The sequence below is a fragment of the Falco naumanni genome, chromosome 3 (genome assembly GCF_017639655.2).
Source record: "Falco naumanni isolate bFalNau1 chromosome 3, bFalNau1.pat, whole genome shotgun sequence".
In the NCBI taxonomy this organism is placed as follows: Eukaryota; Metazoa; Chordata; class Aves; order Falconiformes; family Falconidae; genus Falco; species Falco naumanni.
Window position 1 is genome coordinate 13976865 of NC_054056.1, and position 20744 is coordinate 13997608.

The 20744-nt window shown below is 47.6% G+C and overlaps 1 protein-coding gene across 2 annotated transcripts in view; it reads right to left on the reverse strand.

Annotated features, from left to right (window-relative positions):
* The window catches only part of LOC121084678 (Golgi integral membrane protein 4-like), a 36870-nt gene extending 28963 nt beyond the window's left edge, over positions 1 to 7907 (reverse strand). The window contains exon 1 of one of the 2 annotated variants that reach the window (XM_040586476.1): positions 7076 to 7907. In XM_040586476.1, the coding sequence (XP_040442410.1) occupies positions 7076 to 7262 (187 nt within the window). In that variant the 5' untranslated portion in view covers positions 7263 to 7907. The remainder of the gene's footprint in view (positions 1 to 7075) is intronic. The other variant, XM_040586475.1, reaches the window with a different exon arrangement.
* Between the last annotated feature and the right edge of the window lie 12837 nt (positions 7908 to 20744).

The window sequence follows — 20744 nt, forward strand, 5'->3', positions numbered from 1 at the left end:
GGTAGTGCAGGTGTCGCTCTCAATAGATATGAAGAGAAGAACTCACAGGCAGGTCTGGCATCCTAAAAACCAGGCTAGGACATTTTTCTAAACGATACTAAGGATCATCCAGGAACTGCAAGGCTGAGGTAGGGACTATACAAGGATCAACCTTTTGATCAGAAGAGTCCTTTCTTGCTCTACCCTCTGCAAGTCTGACACCTCTGTAGCCCCTGAAGGAAAACAAACAAAAACCCTCCCAAAGAAAAGCACTTCCCTGCTGCCCCACCTCTTTCTCCAGGCAGGGAATTCAAGCCACCTGGTTCTTCAGAACTCCACAGCACCCACCGCCTCCCTGGGCCTCACCTCTTCCTTTTGCATTGCAAACTGGCAACTATTCCTTGCATTTTTCAACTGCGTCTTCCTCACGGCAGGTCCCCTAATTACACTAAATGCACAGAAGACTGTAATTTCACCAGGCAGCAAAGCACTGCTGCCATGACCATTCTGCAAGAGCTTTTTCATCAAAGCTGGGCATTCAAGGGAAGCATTCCTCACCTTCATGAGCCACAGGCCCCTGCAACTTCGTGCAGGGCAGATCTGAGAGGACAGTCTAATTTTATCCAGCTTCTTTAAAAGCCTGCTTCACTGTTGCATATTTCCTTTCTGTTGGATCACAACAAATGCGAGTCTCAGGACCCTCACAATGACTGGTGGTTTTCTTACCACCTGGAAATGCCTTTTCCACACAGAAGAATGTCCACATGGTTTAACCCCATGATTTTTAAGCCAAGCTCATGACATTGGCTAGGTCCAAGCTTGGGATTTTTGCAATGCTTTGGTTTGCCGCAGTGGATCTGTTAATATTCAGTGATCTCCAGCAACAGCCGAGTGCCTGAGCGAATCGGGGGGAAAGAAGAGGTGATAAACGAAGCCAGGCATGGTAAACTGTTGAATCCTGAGAGTGCTAACTGTAGCACAAGCGCTTCCTGAGCCTTCCAGGGGCATTACCCCAGCTAGCTAGGTAGGCAAGCAGCCTAGGTACTGAGGGCAGCTGGAGCTGAGGCTCCGGCTTCAAGACACAAACCAAATCCAAACACCCCAGTATCCCATTGTCCCCTGTGGAGCAGCTTCAGTGCCTACAGACAGCGACCCTTCCTGTATGAAATCAAGGCTTCAGCAGGACAAGACAGACAAGCTGGCTTCTCCCGGAGTATACTGGTTTTAGACACCGCAGGTACAAGGACTATGTTTTAGGCTGGGTTTATCCTGTGTCAAGCTGAGTCCCACCGCAGGCTGAGCAGCCCTTCCCCAGGCACACATTCACATCCAAGCTGTGTCCCCTCACTCACCTAATTCCCTCTGTCACTTTTGACCTTCCTCAGGGAGCAGGAAGGGCCGGTGGTCCTAGGTCAAGAATTCCTATTGTCACTGGCCATGCTATCTCTTTCCTTCTCCTTGTTACCTTCCCTAGTTAGAAAAGACAGACATCCCAGTGGTGAAGATGCTTCCCCTGGGCTGGGCCACTTCATTAATATTTTCCTCTGAAGTGAGGAAACTGCTGTATTTGCCAAACCATTACAGCAGAAATATTTGGGTTTAATCTGGAAGGATTTTTTCCCTGCTGAGCACGTCAGTAAGCAGCAAGCCCATCACTGCAGCTGTCCAAGCATCTACTTCATGAAACCTTTATTTTTAGAAACACTTTTCCCAACAGACTCCTCAGATGTCACCCTGATGGCTTCCCCAGCCCAGCTAAGCACACAAGAGACTGAGTGCTTCTTCACTACATGCTAAAAAGCCTCGTTCAATGAAATTGTCATCTGAAGAACATCAGCCACTTCCCAAAAGATTTGCGAGCTCTGGGCACTCGAGTTTCTGCCACAAGCATCTCACTTTCTTGCAGTCTTCTCTAACAGAGCTCCTGAGGACAAGTCTTTGATGTGATGAGAGCTTCACGCCAGCAATGAAAAGTCACGGCTGCTGGGGCTGTTCGGGGTGCCCAGCAATTCCAGGCTTTACCATGCACTTTCCCGTACTCTGAGCATCCAGGCGTTTGCCTCAGTGGCTCTGGGCTTGGAGGAATTTCCCATGTTGGAGTTCCTCCTGCAGGGCTTTCATTTTCTAGTAACCCAAGTATACAGAGAGAAAACAGAGGCTACGACCAGGGTTAGAAACTCACCCCAGATGAGCAGGTTACCCACCTCTCCAGATCCCTGCAGCTGAAGAACTTGGGGCAACTGAGGCAGCGACCAGCAGCCTCACTGACAGCACGGTTGTGCTCCATCACCCAGCACGGCAAAGAGCACGGTGTACCACAGGGGGCAAGCTGAACAGCTACAGCCTCACCCCCCAAAAAGCCAAGCACTCTCAGCACAGGACTAGGCAAGTAAATAACTGGGGTTTTTTTGGTTGGGTTTTTTTTTTTTTTTTTTTTTTATGTAGAAAAGGTCTGCTTAGATGACCCCAAGCTACTGGGTGCCCTTGATCTCACATAGTAAATGGGAAACTACAGCACAGGAAAGCATCTGGAGCAATAGGCTTGTGCTGACACCCATAACCACAAATCCTAATCCAAGCACCACAAAGCAATGAGTCTTTAAGAATGGCTCTATATCATAGGCTCATTATTCAGAAATTTAGGACACAAAATCTGGCTCTCCTGACACTTTTTTTTTTTTTATAAGAAAGTTAAGCTGAAGTAACCTCCAGTGACTAGGAAAAAAAAAAAAAAAAGTTGTAATCTCTCCTGCTGTTCCCCCAGGTCTCCAGAGCCCAGAAAAGGTGGGCTCAGCTTTACACAAAGCAGCAAGTAAGTGTTGCATAAAGTAGTCTCTCTACTCATCTTTGTGGTGGAATAAAGTAACAACTTGGCAGAGCAAAAAGCTTCAGAGGACGGGAAGCCAGGAAGTCTTTAACTATTTGCAATTACAAGAGAGAATGGAGGGTGGTCAGCGTCTAAATCCAGGCTGGAATTCAGCCAGAACTCAGCACTAATGCACTGTCACCTGCTGCCAAAGGAGCTAAAACGCAGAATTTGACCTGCTCAAACAATGGAATCCCTCGCAGTGCTTTGCCTTTGGGAAAGAAGAACAGCCCAGGCCTTCCACTGACTCATTCTCATTTGAAGAGATGACAGAAAACAGGGTGGATTGTGTGAAGGGGTTGCCTCATATACCCCAGAGTACCAAGATTAAACATCTGCCAGGGACAGTTTAAGAGATCCATAAAGGCAGAGTGATTCTGGTTGCGCCAGTGGTCCCAGGTTTTACTCTCCTGCTGTTCAAGCGGTTTCATTTTGCCCCTGCCTGGGAAAGCCCCGAGTGCGGGCTAGCTCCCCGCTTTCATGGGGCAGGGCACCAGAGGCATCTGATCTGCTGCTCTGGCTTTGCTAAAACGACACACGGTGCACGGTTTGTTAGACGATTTCTATGCCAGCAGCACATATTGTGGAGACAGTCATCATACTGCCCACGGCGCTCAGCTCCGAGCAGCTCTTGGCACACAGAAGTCAACACTAACTGAAAAGCTCTCTTCTCTGTGGCTCTCCTTGTTAGAGGCATCAGATACTCCCGCCAGTCTCCATCCCGTCACATCACAACTAATCACCGATGGCACCAGTCACTCAGGCTCAAGAATCATCCAGAGCAAGGGACAAGGGGAGCAGAACGAAAGCCAGACTCCTCATACCTCCCTCTCTGACCCAGAGAGGTGGCAAAGGAAAGACAGAGAGGGTAAAAGATACCCAACGGTGAGGGCAGGATGCTGCGTCCTCATCCTCAGCCACTGTGCACCAGCAGTTGTGACAGAGAAAATTTCTCCATCCCAGACACCGGTTTGAGGTCTGGCCACATCAGGAATGTCAGGCAGAAGCGGATGGTACTGTAAATGCACCCTTCCTTCCCATCTGTTCAGAGAGTGCCGTTTGTTAGTGAACTGACTGGAAGATCTCCCCAGCTTGGCTCCGAGCCTGCAGGCAGCAGCGTGCTCCTACGTACGCAGCACACACCTACGGGAAGTGGGAGGCTGCAAAGCAACGCTGTGCTGTAAAGCCACCTGCTACCTACCTTGGCATGGCACGAGGTCGGGGTGGGGGCTGGGATGGAACAGATCCATCCGAGGGGCACACCAGGTCACAGCTTGCCAGACCATGTCTCTAATCCCCTCTGAGCCTCGTGACACTGCACCAGTGTCCTCCAAATCACAGCTCACAGGGAAAGCCCAGGATTTGGCAAGGTGTCTCCATGCACTTTTAGACATACTTCCCACCCAGCAGAAACCGAAGAGATGGAGGGATGAAAAAGCCCAGCAGATTTTCCTCCTGGTCTCCAGCTGAACCACAATGTAAAAGGAGGATCTAGTGGGTCACAGGAGCAGCAGGTGCTGGGTGGAACAAGGGGTATTAACCACCAGGCAAGAGGTTGGACAGGGTCACACGCAACACTGCCTCCCCCTTTCTTCTTCTCACCCGTGTTTTACCTATCCTACAGCAAAATCCGCAGCTGCCTTGCTCTTATTTTAAGAGAGGAGAATCATAGAATTTTTTAGGTTGGAAAAGACCTTTAGGATAATCAAGCCCAACCATTAAGCTGGCACCGAAGTAGATGAGATCCATTTCCCCATGTGCAGCCAGCAGAAGACGGCACATGGGACAGGCAGTGCTGGTTTCAAGAGTTTCACTCCCTCCTCCACTTGCTTTCCTTTTTCCCTTTTACTCAACTCTTGGCCCAGCCCGACACTTTCAAGCTTTATTTACAGAGGCTACCAGAAGCATCAATGATCTATTGTACTGGGATGCAAGAAGGGTAGGAAATTCTTGGTAGCTGAAAGGAAACACCTGAAGTGCTAGTTAAACAGGACCAAATTCCACCTCAGAGTAACATGTCCTCCTTTTGTAGAGCTGAGAAGACAGAAATCAGATGCAGAAGACACGGCAATTAAATCCATGCAACAGGTCAGCAAAGGGGCAGGGAGAGAGCCCCGAGCCCCAACTTTGGAACCCTTTTGGTTCAGCACCAAAGCACCACAGGGCGACAACGCACAAGGCTCACAGCCGTATGTGCAAGACACCACTGCACTTTACGACTTCCATGAACACGGCTCCTGTCTGCCAATTGCTAGGCTTCTCCCACCAGCCAAATCCAAAAAGCAGCTTTGCCTTTGTTAAAATTGTTGGACATGTAAGTGTCTTCTCAAAATAAAAAGGGTAACCATGGTAACAACTGTATTTAGGAATGGGAGGACTGACAGAGGGTTAGAAACCCCAGCAACAGGCTGCAGCTCTGCCATTCAAACATATTTGGGTGGAAAAAATAGGAGCCTGTCTCAGTTGTTTGCTTTGAGCCTCCTCTTCCCAAAACTGGGGTTCCCCGAGGCTACCACTGTCATCTTATTCTCTGAAGAACCAGCCCCTCTCCAAGAGAAGCAAAAGATGGTGACACACGGGACAGGAATGTGGGCTAACTTCTGCCCTGCTGATCTTCGCATCTCAGAAACACAGGATGCAGGTGGAAATCACTGTGGCTGGGACTGTGCAACACATCAGCAGCTGGAACTGTTTGCCTGCCTTGTGACAGAGTAAGAAGAAATGGAAACAAAACGTAAGAGAAAAGCAGCGAACCCATCCACTAGATCAATTTACAAGTTTGCTTTTTTTAAAGCATGTTTCCTTGAGAAACAAAACACATATACCACGCTCCGCTTTCCCAGCTTACAGGTAGAAACACACAGCCCTGGGCACAAGAAGCATGTGTACAATGCTCTATTTGCTTCACAACACTGCACACAAAGGCACCAGGAAAGATTTAATGCCAGAGGGCACTTACGTTGAGTCACAGATCTGCAGAATTCCCCAGCAATACAGGCTACAGAAACAATGTCACTGGATGTGTCAACTGAGATCATCACGGATACCCCGCATTCGATTTTAGCCTGGGGAAGAGCTCTCAATGTAAACACTATAATCTAAACCCACTTGTTAAAAGAGAAAAAAAAAATGTTAAATCCATCCCTTGACCTTGAGTCACTAGAAGAGTCACTAGAACCATTGGCAAACAATATTTTGTCGACACCGAACTCATTCTGCGGGCGCTCCAGAACCAGCACATCCTCCAGCACTGCACACACAACGGCTGGCTACCAGAGTGGATTCCCACCAAAACTCCCTACAGGGAGCTCAGCAGATCCCTCTAGAGGCTCCAAGTCTGGTGGCAGGTGCTGGAAACATGGCTTTGGCAGGCACGGTAAGTCTGGAACGACAGACTAGACAAAGATCAGAGTTCAGCAATTGAGTAATGTGTCCTCAGCCTTCCCTACTGAGATCTCCCCATGAGCTAAAACGTCATTTTTTGTGCACTTGATGTTTATGTAAGGAGGACAAACGAGGGGGATACACATACTATGCTTGCCTTCCAGTCTTCTGGCACCTCTTGCCAGAGGAAAAGTGCTGCTCAGTGGACTCAGAATAGCCAATTCTTCCTCCTCCTCCCCGTTTTTAGGGAGCTATGTACTGCAGCATCCATCAGCCCAAAACCAGCTGGCAAGCCTTTTCTAGTCACAGATCAATCTCTCGAGAAGATGCTTGACTTGTTTCCTTGCAAAGGCAATGGGCAGCAGACGGTATAACAACAAACTTTACTGAAGGACCCCTCGCCTCTCTGTTCACTCCGACAGCCGCTCCCACAGGCTCGAGAGCAGAGCCACATCTCCGAGCCTGCCCAACCAGCCCGAGTCCTCTTTGCATTTTTACTGCTTCACATTTAGAATGACACAGGACTGGCCCTTTTGGCCAAAGGGAACTACAGGGAGAAGAAAAAGAATAGACGTGACACAGCTGAACTCACCAATCCAGCACACCCCGTTCCCCCTGCCGTGGGAGCAGCGATTCCGATTCAAGGTTATTTAATTCTAGACAGCAAAGGGGGGGGAAGGAAAGAGGCAAAGACGGCTCCTTCGAGCTCTAGAAAGCCAAAAGCTGAACGCTGCTCCACAAAGGCACCCTGCTCATTGCTGGGTCGTGCGGCAAAGCCCTCAGTGGGTACCCCTGGGCGAGAGGGGAGTTGGGTGTGTGTGGACACCCCCAGGGCAGGTCACTCACCTTGGAGCTGGGCGGACAGAGCCTCCTGCTGCTGTTTGTATTTCTGGGCCAGGGCTTCTGCGTTCCGCACCTTTTGCTGCAAGTGGTTGTACATGAAAACTCCCGAGCCCAAACATGCCACAGTCACCAGGCAAAAGCCGGTCTGCAGAAGCCCCTTCTGCCTCCTCGAACACATGCCGGTGCCCATGGTGGGGCCAGAGCAAAGCGATGCAGCGCTGCCTCGCCGCCGTTGCTAAATCATCTGATTATTTCTGCCCAACAGCCCCTTTCCTCCGCAAATTCGCAGATCCCTCGGCAAGACGCGATCAAAGTCTGGGCTCCGCTCCTTCCCAGCCTTCAGAGAAGCAGAAACAGCTCCAGCAGCGGTTTATTCCTCATCGCCCGCCGGCGAGCGGCTCGGCGCAGCGCCGGTGCCCGGGAGCCGCAGCCGAGGGGCCGGCAGGAGCATCCTTCCCCCGCTGCGGGGCACCGGCCCGGGGCCGGCTCGCTCGGGGCTGCCTGGAAGCGGGGAACCGGCGGAGGGGAGCGAGAAGGAGGTGGAGGAGGTGGAGAAGGAGGAGGAAAACTTTTGCTTCCCATGTGCTGCAGCGCAGGGGGGGCGGGAAGGGGGTACCGCCGCGCTTGGCTCTTCCCACCTCCCCCGTCTGGAGCACCGACCGGAAAAAATAACCAGGCGGGAGGAGAAGCCCGTCTGCCCCCTCCCCGCGGCTTTCCCGGGAGGAAGCAGCGGCCCCGGGGCCGGGAGACGGGCCAGGAAACCGGCGGCGGCATCCGGGCGGGGGTGGTGCAGGGCCGAGCCGCGCTACCGGAGCCCCGGGGTGCCCCGGCTCCCCCAGCCCGGATACCCGCTGCCCCGGGGGGGCTGGGCGCTCCCGGGGGCCAAGCCGAGCCCGCACCACCGGCCGTGCGACCCCCCCTCCCCGGCAGGCTGGAGCCACCAACCTCTCCCACGTGTTTGTTTTCCCCTCCCTTCCCCAACGCAACCCAAACCCGCTGCTCCCACCTGTTGCTAAGACAGATGAGGGGCACCTGCATCAATTAACGAGAGCATCTTCAAGGAATTTCTTTAAAATCTCACAGTTCTTCAGAGCAGTGGTTTCTCCTTGGGAAAATGTGAGCTGGTACTGGTATGAGGCTGGTACAAGGAGAAGGGTGTAAGATGAGTTTGGCTTTTCTAAGGTGTTGTAGGCAGCTTGGCCTCTCTAAAGCAGCTGCTCTGAGGTGGGCTGTTCTCTTCTGGCAGAGCCCAGCTTGTTTTATCCGGGTGTGGGATGCACAGCTGCATTGTCCACAGACAGGGACAGAAGGGAAGAGCCCTGCTTCCCCATCCTGGGGGACAGCCAAGGCCAGGCTGGACGGGGCTTGGAGCAGCCTGATGTGGTTGAAGATGCCCCTGCTCATTGCAGGGGGACTAGATGGCCTTTAAATGTCCCTTCCGCCCCAAGCTATGCTATGGTTCTGTGCTTCATGGGACAGACGAAGCTTTCCAGAGCCTTGCCTGCGTTCCAAGATTAAATCAACTACATAAGACCCCCAGGTTTGATAATGAATCCTGCCTGTGCTAGCAGCCTGACTGTCAGGTTGGTTCATCTCTTATCTGAGTTCACAAGGATACTTCCTCTGCAGTGCTGCCAACTTCCATATTTCAGGCATCTGGGGAATAAGCAACAATCATAACAATTAATTCTTCACCAGCAATTCCTCTCCAAGAATCATGCATGCTTTTATAAACGTTAATCAAATGAGCTTTACAGTACTGCTGGGAAACAGTTGAATGGCATTCCTGTCTCCCTAATTTGCAGATGGGAAAACTGAGGCACAGCATTCCTGTAAGGTTTTGATTTATCCAAAGTAACTAAGATTTTTATGGTGGGGGTTATTTTCAAGCGTTCTAAGCGGATTTGGTATGTTGTTCGAGGTGTCTGCCAGAACAAGGGTGAGACTCAGCCTACTGGAAATCAGATGCTTTGGCTAACAGTCCTGGCTCTGCGTACAGCTTCTAGAAAACATTATATACTTAATGAATTAACTGATTATTCCAGACTTACTGCTCAGCTCTTTCTGAAAGCCAGACTAGCGCTGATGTGATGCTTCATGCAGCCTATGTCTGCTGTGGATCATTTGCACGTAGGACCAGGGATAATCTTGTTGCTGATTCACATATCCTCAGTTCAAGAGATGCTCCACCTCCAATACGTAGATGCTGTGCATCAGACAGCCTTACTGTCCTACTGCTTCTTTACAAAAATGTCCTGGGGGGTTACTGAGTGTTTCAGCATCCTTTCAGGAGCTGGAATGTCTTTTGTCTGCATCTTGAGGGCTGAGGAAGCAGTCTGTGGGATGAGGGTTTTTAGTCTCAGTTTTGCCTCTATTCAGCACATTCTTTTTTTTTTTTTCCCTCATGCTCTCATTAATTACTTCCTCATGTGCTGGTTCCTGCCTGAGAAACACTGGGAATTTCTGAGGTTTTGACAGAGAAACTCTGGAAAAAGGTTAAAATCCTGAATTAGGCAATGTCTAGCTGAGAAAGATTTGATTGACAAAGTTTCTGCAATCTAGCACTTTTCTACACTGCAATAAACTCAGTTATAGATTTAGCTCCATATTTCTGCACCGGATCTAGGGCCAGATGAATAGTACAACCCCAGCAACAAGCCAAAGGTTTTGCTTCTTGCTCGTGCTTAGCCATTATTTATGTTATGTGGCCTGCCAGTGAAATCCCAGTAAAGTGAGAGCTGATCCCACTTCCCCTCCAGCCAGCAATAAAATCCTCCACTTTGGTCCTCTTCTTCCATATCAAAAAAATATAAAGGCCCACGGCTTTAGCTACTGTTAATGTTTTCCAGTTTTCAGGAAAAGCTAAACAACTGCAGGACCCCAAAGAGATCAGGGTATCTCAGCAGAGCAAGCTTGTTCACTAAGATGGGAAAATAACAGGAATGAGATTGGACTTCCCTATTCTAGGGAACGCTCCCCCATAATTGAAGTCTGTGTTCTAAGATCCATGGCACAAACCCCCATCTTCAGAGAGTTCATTGTTATTGTGCCTCATTTGTTTTTAATATTTTAGTCTGACTAGATCTTTAGGCTCATCTGACTGGCACAGATCAGAAGTTCTCTTTTCCAAAGATTTCTATGCACCAGCTGAAAAGGGGACACCTTGACGATTTTGGAAGGCCTATTTGGATATTTCCCTGCTCTTCACTTTTGCACCTTTCTCTTTTAACCATGTATTTTTTTTTGACAAGGGGTTGTCCCATCAGCCAGCTCAGAGGCTACCTCATTGAGCAAATTACTACAACATCCCACATTTCTGAAGGTCTACACCCACTAGGCACGAGTATTTTCCAGAAGATACAGAGGAGAGAAGCACCCAGAGCTAAACAAATTGACCATAGGTGACCGCTCTCTTCAAATCCAACTCAAAATGCTTTGTGCCTCAGGGATTATCTGATCATCTCCATTTGCATCCTCTAATCCAATGGGTGATCACATCTGATGATAGCTTTAAAATAATAATCTGAACAAAACAAGCAATTCCCATGGGAAAGCTCAGTCTGTATGTACTTGTAAAGAAAATGCCACTTTCTCCTGTATAGAGCAAGCCATGAGTATTAACCATCTGCACAAATACTGCAGTCCTGGAAAGCTCCATCCTTTTAATCAGAGCTTTGGATTTCATAGCAGGCATTTAATCGGCTGTGGGAGTGTTTTCAGCCAGGTTATGTAAATGCTGTCAAGAAACCAAGTGTCTGAAAAAGATGCAGTAAGGAATGTGTTAGAGACAGAGGGGAGGAGGCTTTGCTGTTTAGGGGTTGCAGTTTCACAACTGTTTTTTGAAAACCTACCGATCAAATTGGTAACATCCACAACCCACTGAAATTGGCTAAGCAGGACACTATAGCCCTATGGCCTTTATGCATCTTGCAAGTGCCTTTCAGGGAAACCCACTCTAGGAATCCAGTGATAAATGTTGGAGGGTATAGGCTGAGCAGGAGAGGAGCTTGAGGCAGGAGTCTAGTGTATGAGAAATGACAGGCACAAGTGTTTAAAAAATAAAGTTTTCTCAAGTGGGCATCTGTGTATGTATGTGCATGAATTTACAGCGTTAGCAGTGTCTGCACGTCATGTACCTCCTAGAGGTGCCTGTCCTACTACACACAGAAATTCCCAATTAATTTCTTGCAGGAGTGAAAGTGCCCTACATTAAACAACTCCTAGGGGTAGCTCTCATCTCAGTCTCTCCAAGGTTAAGGGGTGGCAAAGCTGAACCATTCTTTCCTTCCCATAACAAGAAGTGACAGCTTCTAATTAGGATCCATTAGAGGGTGCCCCAGGGAACCAATGGGACCATTTTTCAGAATGCATTGTTGAAATTATTTTTTGTCTTAGAAGGGCATGTTGGCTTAGCTATCTTGGTTATCTTCCCCGAGCCTACGTACGTACTTTGAGTCATCTCACTGCTGTGCCATGCCTAAAAGTAAGTGTAGAAGAATGGCTGAAGAAGCATGGCCTTAGAATCTCTGAAGATCTGCACAATCCAGGCCTGGTATTAGAATAGGCTTGTAATCAGAATTGTACTGAAGTTGCTGTGCTGAAGTTAACAAGAAAGGTAGCCTCGAGCTGTTCTTGAATCCTGAGACTGAGTAATTATGTTGTGCCAACAGGCCGTGGCTGTAACAAGATACAGCTGCTGGGAAAGCAGGTGCAGGGCCAAGAAAGATAGGGACCGGTATGGGAAAATAGGGAGTAACAAACTACAAGGCTGAAGCACAGCAACACAATTGGCTACATGGATAGAATGCTTATTTTAGTCATGATAATTAGGGGTGTGAGAACTGTGCGTGTTTAGAGACTACTAACCAATTATATTTCTGCTTTACGAATACGCATGTGTATTGGTTCTGTATAAGTAGTGTTAGAAACTAATAAAGTTGAGCAAGATGCGTAACTCATATTGAGCATCTTCTTGACTCCGGCGAACCCTTCTTCCAACAAGTAAGCATATGAGATCTCAAGAAGTCCTGATGCTTTCACAGCCTTGTCAGACCTTGGAGACAAGTGCTGAGCAAACTGTGGGCATGGCCATAATATAAAAGAATCTGAATGGGGGTGGGGAACAGAATGAGCATAAAGCCTGACTTTTGGAGGTACAAGGTTCTAGGGTCAAACTCATTGCTTAGAAGAGTATTCCATAGAATCTGGAGCTCAAGGAGATCTATGCTTACATCCACAACTGCTAGAAGATGTCAACACAGCCAGCAGGCTGACTGCAGTAGAAAGCCACTATCCATCTATAAAGACTGCTGGTAACTTCAAGTTCACAGAATGTATTTTAAGTATATGGCAAGCAAGGTACAGAGCAGCTGAGCTACCTCTTTGAGACCCTGAAGAATCATACCTTACCCCAGTTTAGCGTACAGTATCATTCCCAGCCCCCCTGTAAGAGCACAGCTGGCCAGGAGAAAGGCCAGAGGTGCATCTTGCACCAGAGCTGTCACAGATGCTCCAAACGTATCCAGGGAGCTCAGGTAATTTTGAACCCATCTCAGTGAAATCTACCCTGATGATTTTGACTTTAGTACAGGGATCCAGGCTGGAAGGAACCTGCCCTCCATGCTGAGATCTCAACTCGACGACACATATGCAAGACTAACCGTGTTTGATAATGGCAGACACCCCTCGACAACTTCTCATAAGACCATTCCAAGACAACCCATATCCAGCTACTCCTATACCGAGAAGCACCCATCCCAATTCCAGCACAAAGCGGTTGATGTCTGGATATTTTGGCATGTTACTTGGTACTTTCCTTAAAAGGCCAGCTCCCAGAGCCAAAGCATTATGAGAGAAGCTCATTATTCTGTCAAAAACCAATCCATATTCCAAGCACTTACACTGACAAAAAAGCTCCCCGATGTGAACTACTGCATCTTAATTCCTCTGGGAAAAGGAAGCGTGTTTACTTTTTAATTCCACATCATCTTTCACAGTTTGGACTGATAATCTTCCTGCAAAGAGGATACCTTGCCTTGAGTGAGAAGAAGCTGTGCTGAAGCAGTCTGTCGTTTAGGTTCTTTTTTAGTCAGAAGCAGGAAGAACTGGTTTCAAAGGGACAAAACAAAACAAGAGCATATTCTCCACAGAAAATGCATCTCAGTACAATTAGAGCCCTGTGACTCCTCTGTCTGTTTGTTTTCAGTGACTGCAACACACATGAAGCCGTTTAAAAGGAACCTAGTGCCCTTTAAATACGCACAAAGTCTTTACTGCCTTACCAAGGTACAGCCATTTTTATTAGAGCCAGGGAACATTCCAGCCTCCAAAAGTAATAAAAACGCAGTTTGCCAGAAAACAATAGCAAACTAGCAAAGGGATTTATTTTTGTTTGTTTAGGTGTTGCTAAACTTGCTGCTGCTGCCTCTCGCAGTGGGGTGCCAGCATCAGCCCCTTTCTAGGACAAAGACATCTTGTGTTCCTAAATTCTCCCAGGGCTGCTGCCCAAGCCTCCGCAGCTTCATGCCTTTGGGACCCAGGCGAGGGTGTAAGCGGCCTGTCCCCCAGGCTCACGCACCGAAGGACATGGACATCCCAGCTCTGCGCTCTGCTCAGCCCCAAAGCCTCAGGCGGCCAAGTTCGTGGTGCTACAGGCTCTTCTTCTCTCACTGTATTCTTTTGTCTCACAAGCAGAGATGCCAGGAGAAGTCTTTGCACATGGCTAACATGGATAAAGCCTTAACTGTCCGTTCCAAGGAAGCATTAGTGGAAAAAGCTGGTTGAACTGGAGTAAAGCCAGCGAGTGAAGCCCTGCCCACCCGTGAGGCAGGCGGCAGTGGGAAGGGACAGGCGATGGGGAAAGGAGGGAGCACTCCGGAGCGACAGGAGAAGAGCTTGGCAGGACTCATCCCAGCCTGCTGGGCTCAGTCACTAATACGAGCCTTCCTCATTTGAAGAGGGAAGGCATTTGTCTCCAGGATTTCAGTTCCCTTCCATTCCACATGGGCTCTGCTCTAGCTAGAGAGAAATAGTGCCGTATGTAGAGAGAATACTGGCACTAGCACAAACATTTTTCTTCCTACATGGCCACTGAGTTTTATGAAGTCCAGTGTTAACCATTGGCAAACAGCATCTGTAGAGCAGAGTTTCCAGCTCACTGCGTTCATATTCGCATGCTGTATCACAGTATCAGTACGACCAAGAGAGCACAGCGTTTTGCAGCTCTTTACAGCATCTCTGCGATGCTGGGGTTTATTTCTTCTTTTTCATAAAGTAACCCAGCAAGGCACTGTTCTACACGCTACAACAAAACACTGCTCCCTGGACTTGTAGTATATATTTCAGAAAGTCTGCATCAGCCACACCATTTTGGATTGTTCAATAGTTTCTCGCACCATCGGGAGGCAGAATTCTGGATTCTGTAGGCACAGACGTTTTCTTTGCTGCGTGTGATATGCCATTTGTCACTGTACTCTCAGGGGGGAAATGCTGGGAAAAATAAAAGAGGACATTTTAATTGTATTCCATATGATGGATTGGCTTAGCCAAGACCGGAGCCTAACAAGGCAGTCCACTTCTCAGGTAGCCAGACAAGGGTGAGAGGAGAAGCCAGCAGCGTGGAGCTAACAGCACGTGCAGCAGCAGATCTATACGTAGACCTCCAGTTCCTCCTGAAGGATTTTCCACTGCATCGTGCAGCATCTTGGGATGACACACAGATGTGAATTTTTCTACTTCATGAGCACACTCTGATATGTTTTTCCAGGGGAAGCTTCATGCCTGCACAAGCATGCTCTTGGAATCACCCAGCCTCGTCAGTTGGACACAGGGCTTTTTGGTTTTACTTTAGGTTTGTTTTTATGCTATCCAGATGTCTGTGATACATTTTGAGCATCAAGCTGGAAAGATAATTTACGAGCAACTTAAGCTGGCACCCCTGCATGTTGGGTGTCAGCCAGAGACACTTCAATCTGTTTTTTAATACCCCCATAAGCCAAGAGCTTAAGTCATCTCTGCTTTGCCGCTGTCTCTTAACTGTGGCCGCCAGTAGGTAGGATACAGATTTAGGGTGAGATTTTCTAAATTGCTTAATCATTGCTGATTTTAAAAAGAATAGACTTTCCTGAATCATATATTTGTTTTTGCAAACGTCATTCAGTGTCCCATTTTTCCTGCCCAGAGATAATGGGAATATAGTCTAAAAGTTTTTGCCAGAGAGATGCTTTGTTGCTTCTGAGGCCCACATCTGTTTGCAGAACAGTGACAAGAGGATCTCATTGACCACTCAAACTGACGATCTGGGAACCCTTCTAAAGTGGCTGTCTTCAGCTGCCTCCTTCCAGGTATACACCTCCAGCTGGCACAGAACGGATATATTTCATAGTAAGAATTCAACAGGGAAAACAACATGGAGCTATGAAAATGGAAATCAGCTCCTGTTCTATACTAACCTGTCAAAAATTCTCTCCATGGCAAGCAATCAAGTTGACACTAATCTAATTACAGAAAGACCCCTAAATACAAAAAATTGTTACCTGCCTGTATTTCCAGCTCTCCATGTCTGACCACCCCAGAAGTCTTGAAGTACTAGGGCTCGTTTGCCCCCCTCCACACACACCAGAGGCCGTATTTAGAGATAAAATCTGCAGAAGTGCCTGTTACTCTCATAGATCCTGTGGCTGTACATACAAACAGCCAATTTGGCATGCAGGCACTCAGCTCTTGCACGAAAAATGCATGTTCTAGCCAGCCCTGCCTGCAAACTCAACCTCAAGGAGCAATTACAGTCACATAAACTCTGTTTCTTACATAACACTAAATAATAAGCCTCATGGAAAGTGACTCTCCCGGCACTCTTCATATGATTTAGAAAAGAAAAAAGCCCCTTTAGGGCAAACTCATTCAAGCCCCTCTTCTCCAGATGATGAAGGACTGTTGATGGTGAGCCCGCTGCCTGTTAGACTTAGTTCTACAGTGCACTGTCAAATACCCCAAGGAACATAGCACGGGACAGTTACGCTGATACTCAAGCTTTTTATCTCTGAAACTCTTCCCAGTTACTCTCCTCTTTCCTTGCTTCTTGTTTATTTGCCTGCTCTTCAGATACCATTGGCACGTCCTCCCTACCTCCAACTCAGCACGAAGGTATGCTGCTGTTATCTCACACTCCTTGTTGCAATTTGCTCCCACCAGACTTCATATCTGGCACACGGATAGGAAAAAAATGATACCTGTAAGTGACCGGCAGCCCACCGAATCACCTTCCCTGGGCACCAGCTGCCCCACAAGGAGAGTCGGGAACGGAGAATGGACTCTTCTTGTAGGGGAAAGAGGGAAGTGCCAAGTGTTGAGCATTACAATGTCTCTTTCCTCAACAGCCCAGAAAACTCAAGACAGTCCTATAGCAGAGATGTAATGTCCCTTCCGACGAATGTCCCACTCTCTGCTCTAGCTCTAGGATTTCATGGTCTGGATTCTCAGCTGCTGCATGAGCCAGTGTTTGCAAACCTGGACTTGGAAGGGGCTCCCAGCCTTTGTTAAGGACTGAAAGGATGGGGTTGTTTTGTACATGTTTACTTTTAAAAATTATCACAGTTCTAAGAAAGGATCTGGCAACCTTTACAGCAAGAGAACTATTCCACAAGGTGGCTGTGCATACAGTACAGCCAGGGAGGCATAAAGACCTAATTCCCCATCAGTGCAGGGAGGTACAATGCCAAACATTCATTTACAGCCACAAAGAGCTTGACCTCAGGTACATGAGTAAGTTCCTGTAATAATTGCAGCAGCAGAAAAAAGGAGGATTAGTTTCCTCGCCTACTCTGTGGCTGGGACCAGATTCATTGCTGGTGTAATCCCACTGATTTCACTGCAGTCACACTTGGGATCACTTTGGGATTTTGAAGGCTACATTAATGCAGCATCCTGCTGCATTCATAGGCTTTCCCAAGCATTAGCATTCTGATGTGGTAGAAATTCATCCCATAATACAGTGCTGAGATTTTTAAAATAATAAAGAAGCAAAGATGCCTGCTGTCACCATTACTAGCTAATTATAGCAGCACGGACAGACTTCCCTTGCAGAATTCCATATGCTGTATTCATCCGGCACAATAAATAAACATATTAAAGAGGGGAGGCTGAGAAGACATTTCTGATTTTGAAGTCCTCTAACCCTACAGTTAGAAACAGATTAAATAATTGAATGGCAATTTGCCTTTTTTTTTTTTTTTTTTTCATTTAGGTTTTTCTCATGCCTTTAGATGTGCTGCTGCGGAAGTCGGGGGGACAGAGGGCAGGGGGAAGAACTCACTATTTGGCAATTCATTAAGAGTTTCCCTATTAGACTCCTCCACTCAATGCTGGGCTTTAGGCACAGCCATCCCAGAACTCCACCAGCCTTCCATCTGGCACTACTTGGACACTTAGCAAAGGCCAGGATGAAACAGATTGATCCAGTCTTCCTTATTTTTTGTGATGCTTAGCATTGGAGGGAGCCTTAGATATTGTCTAGAGCAGCCATGGTTGGGAGAGGGGACTTCGTATAGACTTGAAACAGCAGAACCGCTGGCACAGGCAATTAGCGCTTGCAGGTAAAGAATCAGTCCTACAGAGCAGGGAACCAGCCACTGCTGAGGGTGAGCATCCAGCACCTGGCTCATGGGAACTTGTATCACTGCCCTACAGAATCCACAGCTGCCAGGGGCTCTGGAGAACCCCCATCCAACAAGGGGTGGGAAGTTTCCGTGAAGGCAGTACTGGCATTCTCAAACACTTGCACATGACTTCTGTAGGGCCAGCTTCAGGTCACGCGTCTCCAGATGGCATCACTGCAGCACAGATGGCAGACAGGTTTTTGTTTGCTAGCCAGAAGCTGGAGCAGGGTTGAGACTAACTACAGCTGTTTCCATGAAAGCAATGAGGCCACCCAGCCTGTGTCCTCTCCTGAGGAGTGTAGGTACTGGAATTTTGCAACGAGGGCACCGCAGGGGCTGGTACTGACCCCTCACACAGGGAGATGTCTCTGGTCTCTCACCTGTCTGGTATAACTACTCTTTAATTATTCTTCTTGGTACATTGCACCTTTTTTAGGACAGTGTGAAATTAGTCCTCGTTTATCCAGCAAGCCTGTTTTGCTGCTGCTTGAACAGGCAACACCACCAAACGTTAACTCTGCAGCTGCCAAAACAACATTGCTGCCTTAACGTGGGGCACGGAGAGGACACGCTTTGTCACGATGTGATCATTCTGGGTGGCTGACTTACTCAGCAGTTCTCAAAGAGTCACTTCCCCTCTTTTCACGCTCTTTTTTTTGTCCACACTGAGCTTCTTGGGGTACCAGCTCTGGTTAGTACCCGCTGCAGTAAGGCCTCAGTGTTATTTCAGGTTCAAGAACTAATGCTCCATTAGTTTTGAATAAAAAACAAGTGCAGGTAACAGCCTAAGACCTGCTGTAGATTTGGGGATTAGTCTGCCCTGGCCCTCCAATATACTAAATCCCCCTAAAGCCTCCTATAATAAACCATGCAAGGATTAATAAGTGCCTCCACCACTCAATGAATTATAGGAGGCAAATGTTGCAAACAGTAAGGCCCTTGACTTGTGCCTCACATACTGGATAAAATTGCTTGCCCTTAGTCAGCACCAGCATTTGCAGACCCTTTACAGGGTGCTTTGGCATCAGGTCTCCAGATGTGATTTCTAAAGCTCAACCAACACCGCACTGTGCAGTGTCATATATCTCTCTGCTGATCACAGCCCTGGCTGCTCAGAAAAAAAAAAAAAAAAGTAAATGCTTGCCAATATTTTCCTGACCCGTTAGCTATTTGAGTCACACAGGGCAGTAAAGTACTTGTTCAAATGTTGCCTGTGCAAATAGTCATTGCATTAAAATGTGTGTCTCTGTAATAGTTGAAAATGGAAATAAGGCTAGACTACATTGAAGGAGAAAAGAAGGGAAAAAGGAAAGAACTTGTATGTGTGATAACACCATCAGACAAGAGACGTTCAATTATTAAAACTGTTGCATGGTTTATCCCTGCATAGAAATGGGAAAGGAGACTGGATCCCAGCTTTGGGATGTAAACCAGCTGGTGCACGATGTAGATCGGCTGGCTTGCTTCTTCTTCGGAGTGACACTGAAGGAATATCAAGTCTGCTGCGCTATGCCACGGACGCACACCAGCATGGCTGGCTTTTCCGATGCCCGTGTCCAGAAGCAGCAGAGCATGCAGCCCAGGGTGTGATGCGCAGTACCTCCACAACTCCCCCTCTCCTACCAGGATTTCTGTGGGACCAAGAGATGGCTCTCTCAAGAGACAGATTCATGAATCAAGGAGACCTAGAAATGCAGACTGTATGTGGATTGGCAAGAGTTGGGAAGGTTTCAGTTCACAACAGAGTTAGTTAGCCATCCCTCTAGTAATTGTATGAATCCATGAGCAGCCAAACAAGTAGTTGAAATACTTGTAGTTGAAATACTGCAAACTAAGAACCAAACCCAGATTAATTTAAGGCAGTGAAGCAGGCTGAGGAACTTCCAAGACAGCAAGCAGTAGCAGGATCTCTGCTTCTCTTAGGAAGCCACAGTGGATTAAAAGACTTAAAAGGAGCAGTAACTAGTAATGAGATTCTGGTTTGAATCTTTCACTATATTTCATTAGATGGGAATAGATGGAGGTGACCTGGGTAAAAATGACTTAACCTTTCCCTAAAATAGCTAATCCTCCACACAGCCAGGCTGGATTTGTACAAGCCGACCTCAGCGCTTGTCACTAAACTGCTATTCTCCACCGCCAAATTCAGTTTTCCTTATACACATCTATGACTACCTGGTCTCTACTCTTTGTTGCTCATTAACACCACACTTGGGACACAAATGCAGGAAGACTACAGCTTGGCACAGCTCAGCGCTGCTATTTTCTGCAGCTTCCAAGGACAGTGTGCTTTCTCATTGCTGCCGTGCACTCCCTTTATGAATCCATATGGTAACAGGTCTCAGGAGTACATGACAAAAATGTTAAGAATTTATCTGACCATGTCTACCATAAGCTACACATGTCTACCCAGGATTTCTGGAGGGCTACACAGCCTTCTGGCTTGTTTACTGGCATTGCTGGCACATTTCCAGGGGGAGCGCAGTACTCAGTCATTCACAGCAGTGTGGCGGGATCAGATCCTGATGCAAACAAAGTTTGTGCAGTGAAGTGGATGGGATAAGAGGGTAAATGCCCTTCATCTCATTCTGCAGATGAAACCGAGACAGAAGCTGCTTCTTCTAGGTCTCCAGGGAACTGGATGAAATTCAGAAGCAGAGAACAGTGCTTCTCTGGACACTACTGCCAGCACCATTGCACAGCTGCAGCCCCCACGCTGAATACATGACACCATTATATTTATTTGCCATTTGCCTTATTGATGGCAGGCTCCATTCGGCATATGCTTTGCAGATATTTGTTAGCAAGTGTTTTAAAGTTTCCCCTGAGATTTCAAATTGATGTATGATGATCCAAGCTGTCTCTAGTACTTTTTATCACACTGACTGACTGGGCTGCTAAAAGCAAGAGGGCAAAGGATTATCAGCTGAGTGACTCAGGAGACTGTGCAAACACACGTAAGATGGCTCAGGGGAAAAAATCACCAAATTCAAAAGTGTCAGATTCACACTGCTGTA